This window comes from Pistacia vera, unplaced genomic scaffold, assembly GCF_008641045.1.
Source record: "Pistacia vera cultivar Batoury unplaced genomic scaffold, PisVer_v2 Contig151, whole genome shotgun sequence".
In the NCBI taxonomy this organism is placed as follows: Eukaryota; Viridiplantae; Streptophyta; class Magnoliopsida; order Sapindales; family Anacardiaceae; genus Pistacia; species Pistacia vera.
In genome coordinates, this window is record NW_022195586.1 from 555,655 (window position 1) to 567,177 (window position 11,523).

General features: G+C 34.2%; 1 protein-coding gene across 2 annotated transcripts; it reads right to left on the reverse strand.

The window, feature by feature from the left end:
- Positions 1 to 1,557: 1,557 nt before the first annotated feature.
- Positions 1,558 to 5,466, reverse strand: LOC116124322 (LRR receptor-like serine/threonine-protein kinase RCH1). 2 transcript variants are annotated; one of them, XM_031410044.1, is made up of 2 exons: positions 2,415 to 5,466; positions 1,558 to 2,189 (listed from the first exon to the last, which is right to left on the reverse strand). In XM_031410044.1, the coding sequence occupies exons 1-2, from the start codon at positions 5,224 to 5,226 to the stop codon at positions 1,738 to 1,740; spliced, it is 3,264 nt and encodes a 1,087-aa protein (XP_031265904.1). In that variant the 5' UTR covers positions 5,227 to 5,466; the 3' UTR covers positions 1,558 to 1,737. The 2 variants fall into 2 exon arrangements, with proteins under 2 accessions (XP_031265904.1, XP_031265905.1); XM_031410045.1 differs by having other exon boundaries at positions 2,026 to 2,200.
- Positions 5,467 to 11,523: the final 6,057 nt, after the last annotated feature.

Here is an 11,523-nt window from a genome sequence, read left to right on the forward strand (position 1 = left end):
ACAAGTCCAGACTCCAGAGGCGGTATCAAGGGCCTGATGAAGGAATTCAGAAAAAAATATTCGTCTTGCAAAATTAGAGTTGTGTTGCATGATATTATGTTAAGTAGGACATTGCCAATGTCCTCTGCTCCAAAGTGCTCGGATTTTTCATGGGTTTGTGTAAATTGTTATGCATCGATGTGCAATTCTTGAGAGTGGTAAGTATTAATTATTGGCTTGTTGGGTCTCCCTTAAGTTCTTAATTTTATTGTCAATGATAATGGGACCCCATTACTTGATCAGACAGAACTTTAACAAAAAGTAATTATTCACTCTTAGTTGCTAATTAGGTTGGTCCGTTGTTCAGGTGTCGGTATCCTGATTTGCTTGAATGTTTGTGTATTGGATTAAAGATTTGCATTGAAATGTAAGCTTCACAATCTGCATTGGATTTGGCTTTGTATTTTATGAAAGGTCTAGAAATTTATATTGCAAGTTTTTTGTGTTGTTTGATAATAGCTGGTGGATTTGATCTTATTATCTTCTGCCATCTGGTTTCATAGTTTTCTTTAAGCCCAATATGAATGAAATTTTTTTGTAATATAATGAAAACTGTAAGTAGGATGAAAGAAGGCTCAATATCAAATCTCTAAGTTTATGTTACTTGTTAGTAGTTTCTAGAAAAAGAAGGCATATAGATATGGATTGGTTTGATCCCAGATGAAATTATGTACATAGTACTCTTAATTATTAAAGTTCAAGTTGCTTGATGAGAATATCTCATAAATGTTACTTGTCTTACTGGTTGCTTGCATTCTTAGCCATTGGAGATTGATAAGGTACAACAAGGTATTTGTGGACCTAAGATGGGTTGATGTCACATGGCCAGAAACAATGAATCCTTTCAAAGAACATGGGGCATGAGATCTCTAAATCTTCTTTGAAATAGATGTTGCTAAAGCTTGTGGGGAATGGTGGTCCTTTTCTTTCTCCATGATTTTATGTTCTGTTAGGCTCATGCCAACCAAGATTTGTGTCACCACCTTAACTTTTCATTCACTTTTCCTTGGCCCAGCTCCTCAAATACAACCCACTGGGCTACAAAACAACTGTTTGCTTCTGTTTGGTCCCCAGTCTGAAAATTGCAATTCCTAAGGCAACCATGTTGATTGATTCTTGGTATACAGTAGAACTTTTTTCATTATTGTTTACTTTCTGTCCACCTATGCTGTTGGGAAACGACTTTTTGGACTGTTGCGAGGACAGTTTGTGATATTATTTTTATCTTTTATAGATGTTGTTTAGAGAAATATTTTTGAAAGTTTAGCTTAATATTGTATACTGTCTCTTGATTTTTGGCATAGAACTTATCAGTTTGATGATATTTGGGTCCCTTGTTTAGGGGTATATCATATCTTCACAGCTATAAATGCTTTGGATTTGGGGAAAAAGATAAACAGAGTTAGTTTGTGATTGTTTGATTAGAAAGTGCCTTCTTTCTGTAGAAAATTGCAACTTCTTTAGAAAGATGTGTAATTTTGTCATTTGCTTTCATTCTTTTCTCTTATTTTGAACTATGCAAATTTGAAGTTGGTTGAACTATCTGTATAATTACAAGATTGAGTAATACACTTCAAGTCAATGAAACCAACAGCTGAATGACAATTATTGACACTACATGATATCAATCTTTACAAATATTTTGTTACTTGAAAAAATAATATTGATGAAAAACTGAAGTTCAAGTAGAGTATGCTATTAGGAAGGTGGTGATCTAATTAGAGGTTCTGATGATCTAGAAAAACTAGAACAGTGAACTGCTGCTTTTGGGTTGGACACTATTCCTCTTCCAAGAGAATTTGGCTTTTCTATATCATCATTATTTTCATGTCTGATCTCCTTGAGCATTGCTGTTACATCTTTCATTGTTGGCCGTTCCTCAGGGCAAGAATTTACACAGAGGAGAGCCACTCCTAGAACTTGAAGCATTTCTTGAATTTGTGTACTTGATCTCATTAGTAGTTGCTGGTCAAGAATTGTTGTGAAATCTCTTTTCTTTTCTCTAAGTTCCCTGTTGATCCAAGTGATAATGTGGGCACCGTCTGGAATCTGTTTATCAGTTGGTTCCTTTCCAGTTATGAGCTCTAGAAGTACCACGCCATAGCTATACACATCACTCTTCTCTGTGATCTTCAAGCTGTATCCATATTCTGCAAGATAACTTTCACAAGCTATGTTATATGGTTCAGAACTTGAAAACTTAATCAATTACAAGTCTGCATTTAAGTTTGTGATATTTCTTTAAAAATTAAATCAAAACACTTTGGAATTAACAAAAATGGGTTGGCTTAAGTGTAATGAAAGGAATGTACATTCTTGAGAAACTGGTGCAGTTGTTTTAGACATTGCAGAACTTGAAAGCATTATGTACTCACCAGGCGCAATGTACCCATAGGACCCTGCTACTATGTTCGAAACCCTTGAATTTTCTGAAGAATCAACAACCTTTGCAAGTCCAAAATCTGCAAGAAAAGCTTCAAATTGTGGTCCTACCAAGATGTTGTTTGCCTTGATATCGCGGTGAACTATTGGAGGTATGCAGTCGTGGTGAAGATAAGCTAAACCATGAGCTGCTCCCAGTAAAATCTTGTACCTTGCATCCCAATCCAAGAAAATTTTCTTCTCATGGAGCAATCCAGCCAGGCTCCCATTACTGATATAATCAAACAAGAGCAATCTAGTTCTTCCATTTTTGCAACATCCCAGAAGCCTCAATATGTTTTTATGCCTTATTGATCCAAGAGTCTGAACTTCTGCGGAAAACAAGTCTCTCTCCGGAAGCTCACCATTCTTTAATGGCCATAGCTTCTTCACTGCAATAACCTGTTTCGTTGGAGTCTCAACACGATAAACCATCCCGGAACAACCCTTGCCAACAATGTTTGTATCAGACAGCTTTGTCACGATATCATTTACGGAGAAATTAAGCTTTTGAAATGGGGTGAAATCCCACTCCAAATCATTTTCTTCGTCATCATTCTTTCTAAATGTGTCTCCGCGAACTCTGATAAATAACATAACTCCTAAGAATATAATCAGCATAGTTACCGTTACGCTGAGAAAAGCACAGATGATAAGATTTTTGCTGGATTTCTTGCCTTGAAGACTGTCTTTCATGTGACACTGAGTTCTGTTAATGCAGAGCTCTTTATTCCCAGAAAATGCAGAAGCAGGAAGGTCATGAAAGAGCTTAGTACTGGGAAGGAGACCTGAAAAATTATTGTTTGAGACATTCAGAGAAACAAGGTTGTCAAGACTACCCAGTACTCTCAAACTTCCTGATAGCATGTTGTTGGAGAGGTCTAAGTTGGCAAGTTTTGAGAGGTTTGAGAAGCTTTCCGGAATGGGGCCTGTTAAAGCATTCCAACTCAAGTTCAAGAGGATATCGAGTCCTTGCAAGCAGCCAAGCTCTTCGGGGATGGAACCAGTGATTCTATTACTGCTCATATCCAACAGCTGCAAATCCTTACAGAGCCCTAGTGACTTTGGAATCAAACCAGTGATGTTGTTTGCACTGATTACCAGTTTGTTTAAGGATGTCAGCTTGCCCAAATTTTCAGGAATTGTGCCTCCTATACTGTTCATTGAAAGGTCTAAAACATTAAGACCAACAAGGAATCCGAAAGATGTGGGGATTGTTCCTTGAAGTTTATTTTTATGCAAATCTACCAGTTCTAATTGAGTGCAGTTACCAATTTCAGGAGGAATGTCTCCTATGAATTGATTTTCTGCCAACTCAAGGAAGCTCAATCTATGTAAACGCCCTATTTCTGATGGAATATAACCGGAGAAGTTGTTTGATCCTAATCTTAAACGGATCAAGCCATTGCAACTGCCAATATTAGGTGGAATTTCACCCGAAAATTTGTTTGATATCAACAACAACTGAGTTAAGTTCTTGAGATTGAAAAGAGAACTCGGAACTGACCCGGTAAGGAAATTGTGTGAAAGGTCCAGTGCTTGAAGTTTCTTACACTTGGCTAGTTCATCCGGTATGCTTCCATGTAGCTGATTCTGCCAGGCATAGAACAGTGAAAGCTCCTTTAACTGCCCAATAGTGGGTGGAATCTCACCAAAAAATTTGTTGTTATCCAACTCCAGTTGCTTTAGACTTGAAAAATTGCCAACAAATGATGGTATCTCTCCAGAAATGTTGTTCCCTGACAAAAGAAGCTCCTCCAATGCAACTAAATTTACAAGAGACACAGGAACCTCACCACTTATAGAATTCAAAGAGACATCGATAACTGTCAAACTAGAACAATTCCCCAAAGTTCCAGGAATTCTCCCACTCAGATTGTTCTGCCATAATAACAACCTTTTGAGATTTTTCAATAAACCCAATTCCTCAGGAATCTTCCCAGAAATTTGATTTCCATAAAGAAACAAGTCCTCTAAAGCTGAGCAGTTACCAATTTGTGGTGGGATATAACCAGTGATGTTGGCAGTGTAGACTGAAAGAGTCTTGAGATTCTTCAGCTCCCCAATACTACTTGGAATCTGTCCTGAAATCCCGGTATCAGCCAGACCAAGAAGCACTAGTTCCCTGCAGTTTGATATTTGCTCTGGAACTTCACCATGAATTCCTGAATTACCACCTGCCCGGAAGATTTCTAGATCCCACAACTCGCCTAATTCAGCTGGAATCTTTCCTGACAGCTGGTTATCAAACAGTTCAAGCTGTCGAAGCTTCGAACAGTTTCCAATTTCTTTTGTTATCTCACCATGTAAGATATTGGAATTAAGTGACAGTAACTGCAATTCAGCTAACTTTCCTATTTCAGCTGGAATATTCCCTGTCAAAGAATTGAAGCTGAGGTCCAAGTTAATCAATGAAGAGAAATTTCCAATTGCAGGCGGAATTTCTCCGGTGAGGTTCACATTTGAAAGTACTAGAGTGGTGAGATGACTAAAGGATATAAGCTGAGAAGGGAAGCTTGTGGGAATATGAATAGAAGTTATAGTGATTTCTGAAACAAAACCATCACTGGAACATTTGACATAGTCCCAGTTGCATGGAGTTTGGTGTGTTGGATTCCATGAAGTGAAAAAACTAGCAGAAGAATAAGACTCAAAAGTTGAAAGCCATGAAAGTAGAGAGAGACCTTCTTGGTTCAAGGCAGAGATGGCTGGAAACAAAGAGATATTAAGAACCAAAAGAATAATTATGATTGCATTGCTTGACATGATGATTCTTTTTAAAATGTTTTTTATTTTTTTTGTGTCTTGCAACTGTTCTATCTCATCCAAATCTCTCCGAAAGTACCTTTTATCAAGAATGACGAAACACTGCCGGCGCCAAACCCACGGTTTCGTCCAGATTTACAATAAAGAAAAAGAAGAGTGATATTGTTTGCAATCTTGGAGGCTTTTGTATCTGCTTCTGGAAAAGCATTCATTTGTTGTATTGAAGCAGATTGAAAAAGGAAATGGAGAAAAAAAGGATTTATATCAGATGAATGTTATTGGTATAACTTATGAAGTGCTCAGATTGGATACACTACATAATTGGGGTTATGAAAAGCTTGTCTGCTTTTAGATTATTGGCAACTTTAATCACAACAGTACATATAACATACTGTATATAATGCTTGCATATTTAAAGTGTATTCTACTTTTGAGATCCATCAAGATTTTGTGACGCAACACTCCACTCTTCTCATTAAAATAATTTCTTCTATCAAATTATGAAATTAAGAAGAATATTTGCTGTGAAAATGACCTTGTTCACCTTCAAGTCTACTTCTGGGTTGTGCTAGATAATCTGACTGCGTAGAGTTAAGATTTATAGAGTTGTAAAAGTGAATTAGGATTAAAAATTTGTAGAGAAAGTGTTTGACAGTAACATATGGAAAGATCCAAAGGATTGACAAGTCACGAACAATGACTGTTCATCTTTAAAAAATGAAATGAAATGCATGACAATCAGTTGAGTGAAGATGACAAAACAACACCCGAAAAAGAGGTAGACACCACAACTTTTTTTCAGTGACATAATAATGGTAAGGCCTTAAAATCTGATCTAAAGTTGTTTTCATCAAACAATTAAAGTAAGCCATTCATCTCGTGCATTAAAATTAAAATTAAAATTATAAGATATGTCCTCATTCACACAGGACCCATTTATATTTGTGTTTTGTGTACATGAACCTTCTCTCTCACAAAAAATATATGCATTATTCATTTTGCTTTTGTTTTTGTTTCAGTTTTTTGCAAAGCCATCCCATCTTTATCAATTTTGCGTTTAACTTAATTTAATTTATTATTTTTATTTTTTAATCAGAACTGTCGGCCAATCCCTTTTAAGTAATTTATATAATTTTTTTCAACCATTTTTCTTTGATGGGACAAAGATAAATTCTAAGCTTTATTAAATCATCATAAGTCATGTATATTAGTAAAATATTTTTACTCAAATTTATAAATAAATAAATAATTTTTTTTTTTATATAGGTTGAGTTTGAAATTTAGTCTCTATTATCTATAAATATTTATTTATTGTAGCCATTTAATATGCCATTTACAGCTCAAAAATAGGCAATCATATGTGCATGCCCAACGAAATATATCGAAATTGGGGTCACTTGACTTAATTGCTAGGCCAACCAGGGGCAGATCTAACGTATATTGAGGCACAACCTCAAATTTTTTTAAGAAACTATTTATATGTAATTTTTTTTTCTTTTTATGACAATTTCAATTAAAAACATATAATATGAATATTATATGCTATTATATTTTATTTTGGCCCACCCTAACAAGAATTTCTGGATCCGCTATTGAGGCCCACATATTTATTTTGGGATTATAATACGAAAAAATATAGCAACAAATATTCTTCTTGCAACCATCTTGAACTTCTACTTTTATAAATAGTTTTTCATCAAAAGGCAAAAAATTTCAAGTTTTTATAAGATAAAGTTGACAAAAAATATTGTCTTTCAATATAATTTTATTAAGAATACTGGTATGAATTTTTTTTTATTTTTTATTTTTATGATAGAGGTGTATGAGCAAGTTTGTGTGCACGTCGACAAATTCTTGGGGTCATTGAATACCCTACAAACTCAATATTCTAAGGTAAATCATAAATATGATAGATGACCCCAATGGCGGATCCAGGATTTTTGTCAAGGGGGGGCCTCCGCGGGTCGGCCATTATTTGCCAAATAATTAGTGAAAACTTAAAAAAATCACCAAACCTTAATAAAAAAATAATATAATATTAAGAACTTGAGAAAAAAGAATATACATTAACACAATATTTTTTTACTTGAATAAATCTATGAGAAGCAAAATTTTGAGTAAAAGTGTTGAGTAAACCTTGAACAAAACCTTCTTTTAATATTTTTAATTTTGCCTTTCAAATATAATAATATAAATTTTCATAGCGTTGGTCAAACTTAGTCTAATTAAACTAAAGTCAGCCAAAACTTAAATCAAGTCAACGTTACGTTGACTTTTAATATGAATTAATAAAAGAGGGGAATTTTTTTTAGTATAAACATAGATAGTAACTCAAATTTTTTTAATAATTTTGAATAACTGAACGGTGACGTTTAAAATATAGGAAAGTGGTGGGTGAAGGATGAAGAATAACGTTCTTTAAAATATAGTTAAAGTTTTAATTTGAGAAAGCTACAGGTTCATTTTTAAACAGAAAATACAAAATCAACTCACAAGATTAATATTTTTTTCTCTCAAATTAGAATAAAAAACCTCAAAAAGAAAAAAAAAATGATTCAATCCTTAAATAAATTAAATTGAAATGAATATTACACATACCTAAAATCTATAAAACAGAAAATGAAGCTAATTATGACACTTTGAATAGTGAAAATTTAACAATTTCAGTTTTCAAAAATTTTAAGAGAGAATAACATGAGAAAGAGAAAGAGAGAGTAAAGAATTTGCGGATAAAATCATAAAAAAAACAGATAAAGCTGTGTAGGAAAACACTAGAGAGTTTTAAACTTTTAATATGATGTAGGCTTTGAATATATATATATTAATAACAAGTTTTTTGTAGACCTAGATATATAGTATGTATAATAATTCTTATTTTTTAAAAATTTGAAGGTACGTCTGAGTATATATGTTAATTAATAATTTTTTATGGCCTGTATATTAATAATTTTTTTTTCAAATATGAGGGTAGGCCTGGGGTTGAATCCGCCCCTGGATGACCCTAAACTTTGAACCCAAAAGATCAATAAAATGAGCAAACATTTTTAACCAGCAAGCTAACCCTTTAGAGTTTACTAGTATAAATTTTTGCTTTTATAAATATCCTCTGTACTCGAGATTTTTCATATGTATTAGTTATTCTCTCATGTGAATGTCTGAATTTTCATATGTATTAGTTATTCTCTAATATGATACGAATGTCTTGAGTTTATATATATATAATGAAAAAGCTGTAAACTTCGATATATTTATAGATTAGACCACACCCTAGAGATATATAGCTCAGAAAATTGTGTTAAGTTGCTATCAATAGCTGCAACATTCTTCCTACATTAACTTGGTCTAATTGGTTTGAATTAATTAAATTAGTTGATTATATATAGACTTATTTGAAATTGAATTTAACAACTTTTTCTGACAATTTATTTAGACACATATATATATATTTCAAATGTTCAGTCACGATGGACTTCTTGACCAACAATCAAAATGTTGAAAATTTTATATTTCACAAATGTGATTTAACTAAGAAAAGATGGTGATTAGATGTATTAATTGTATTTTAAATTATGAATTATTTGTGAATACAAGTTTAGAGTGACATATAGAATTAAGAACCCAAATCTAAAAGATGGATTCTGCATGGAGAATATTATAGAATTAGATAAAAGACAAAGAAATAGATAAGATTAAAGAAATGAAATTTTTAATTGAAGGCTAAGTAGTGTGGCCCAATGTTTGGAATAAGTTATGGATGGTGGGGGCAAGTGATTCCCCAACCATAACTAGTGGCCTCTTTTGATATTTACATTTTTTCCATTTGGATTTTTGCTTCGAAACTGATCAACCAATTTCACACCCCAAAAGTTTTATTATTTTCATTTTCAGATATCAAATCTATCACTTATCAATTATCGTTTGTGATAGGAGTGTATCATGCTCATGCATGCACCCACAACAAAAAATGTTCATTTCCAATGTTAACCCATTTCAATAAAAAAATATTTGAGGGTTCAAAGTCGTTGGAAGCCATTGTTGTTTCTCTTGTCAAGAAACTTATCATTCTAACGAGTTGATAGAAATAAAACTATTTCTAACAAAGATTAAAAACATTTATAAGAGTGAAAATTTGTAGGAAACATACTACATATTTACTAAGAGATGTGATCTCAAAATAGTCGAAGCATACCCTAAATTAAAATAATAGTCAAAACAATGAGTAAAAAGTGTGGATGCTTAAAAAAAAAAAAAACATATATGGAATAGTAAGTTTCCATTTCTCCAGGCAGATGCCAATGGCAACAGGTCTCTTATTTTAGATACAGAAAAAATACAGGCAATTATATATAGTTATAAAAATAGGTGACAATAATTGAGGAGATTTCTGCAAAAAGTTTCAATCTTTGTACCAAATAAACAATGGCCCAACAACAGCAAAAGCTTTTGCACGGTGGGGAATAGGGGCCGACTGCTTTGCTTCGGTTTTAATTTCTAAAGGACTCTTTTAAGTTATCAGATTCATAATAATATTCTTTTTTTTTTTTTAATAAATATTTCATTGGCATTAATTCTAAAAAGTGAGCCATGACAGTCAGATTTATTCCCATAATATTACAGTGTTTTGAAAAATTAATCAAGGCCAACTATCTCTGGGTGATCGAGTGATTCGATAGGAAATTCTGAATGTATTACTCAAGAGGTCTTGAGTTCGAATCCCTACTTGGGTGTAAATAAAGATAGCTACTGGAAATATTATTTGGCCGGTAGTTTTAGGATCCCGAAGGATTAGTTGAGGTGCATTTAAGCTGATCTGGACATCCCCAATCATAATAAAAAATAAAAAAATAAACGAGGCCAGAAATCCATTACCATAGAATTTATATACATATTTAAGGCAATCTCTTCCATGAACGGTCGTATTCTTTTCAAAGTAAAAAAATCGATTACCATAGCATTAAACAGTTAAGATTCAAATTTTAAGTTTGGATTTAGAATTATACGTGAGAATAATTTTGTGATATACATATACATAAAAATTCATTGAATTTTATTTTTCTTGATCCATTATGTTATGCCTAAAAAATTAGGGCTGATGTAAGCCTACATCAACTAATTCCAATAAGAGTTCAGGAAGACTTTGCGCCGTCCAGGGGTTACCATGTCACCTTAAGGCAGAGAGAATACGGCTGTCACCAACTTGACAGATTCAGGTTTTGTCTATAAGTGAATGAGAGCTGCACACTTGTCCAAGTACCAGGTAACTTGAGGAAATATCCTAACTTATCAGCCAATGGGAGGCAAGGAAGGACTTGCACAACACCTACGCACTTGTAGATTTGTACTTATTACTTGAATTCCTCTACTATAAATAGAGGACTCCCCCTCTCATTTTCGCGATTCTAAGACAGAAAACTCATGCTTTGATTGTAATCTATATCTTTAGAGCAAAGATTGACTTAATATTCTATTTGAATAATCAGTCGTTGTACCTTTGCTCGCTGTTCGCTATTCGGGACCTCTTGTAATCTCTCATATATAAAAGAACAGTGGACGTAGGACTTGCGTTAGGCACCTGAAAAACTTTAAAAATCGTCTTTTATTTATTATTCAATCTCTGCATTAGATTATCATATTTATTCACATGTAATTTCTAAGAGCTACTTAGCACTTTGCACGTGCGAGTCGTTGATGTCAAAATCAACCACCAACAGTTTGGCACTAGAAGAAGGGCTTGATTTAGTATCCGCTCTTCATCAGGAATCTCTGATCAATCAAATGGCTTGTGGTCTAGAAGCCGAGCGAGCTAGCACCAACAACGAGGAGATCCCCCAGGCGCAAGGTGATGCTTTTCCTGAAGTACGTCCAATTCTGCAAAGTACCGTGACAGATATTCCCTCGAGCTCATAGCTCGACCTAGCTGTGAAGAATTACTTAAAGAGCTTCAATAATACTCTCCAAACGGTTAGCCGAAGGCTAGATCATTTGGACTAGGTCGTACTACCCAATTCTGATAAAGCAGTGCTGCCGCTAAAGACGCCTGTAGGTCGCACTAAAGTACGAAAGCGGGCGAAAGCCCATGTCGTGTGCATTACAACGCGTAAAGATAAGAGAAAGCAGGTGGCTGATAATGGGCTAAAGGGCTCTAAGGGACCAGCGAATACCGGTCATGAAGTGGGTAGAATACCCGTGGCTTTGTGACTTTGCGGTATGTTGCATCATGAGCTGTCCCACGCCATATCACATGGGCACCCCCACAAGAGTGCAAGGCATGAAGATTCCCATTATCGCCAGCGTGAT

Bases quoted from the DNA above. Each gene is read 5' to 3' on its own strand.
- LOC116124322 (XM_031410044.1), bottom strand. From the start codon at position 5,226: ATGTCAAGCAATGCAATCATAATTATTCTTTTGGTTCTTAATATCTCT. The intron at 2,190-2,414 runs GTGAGTACATAA...GTTATCTTGCAG, and splicing joins CTATGGGTACATTGCGCCTG to AATATGGATACAGCTTGAAG.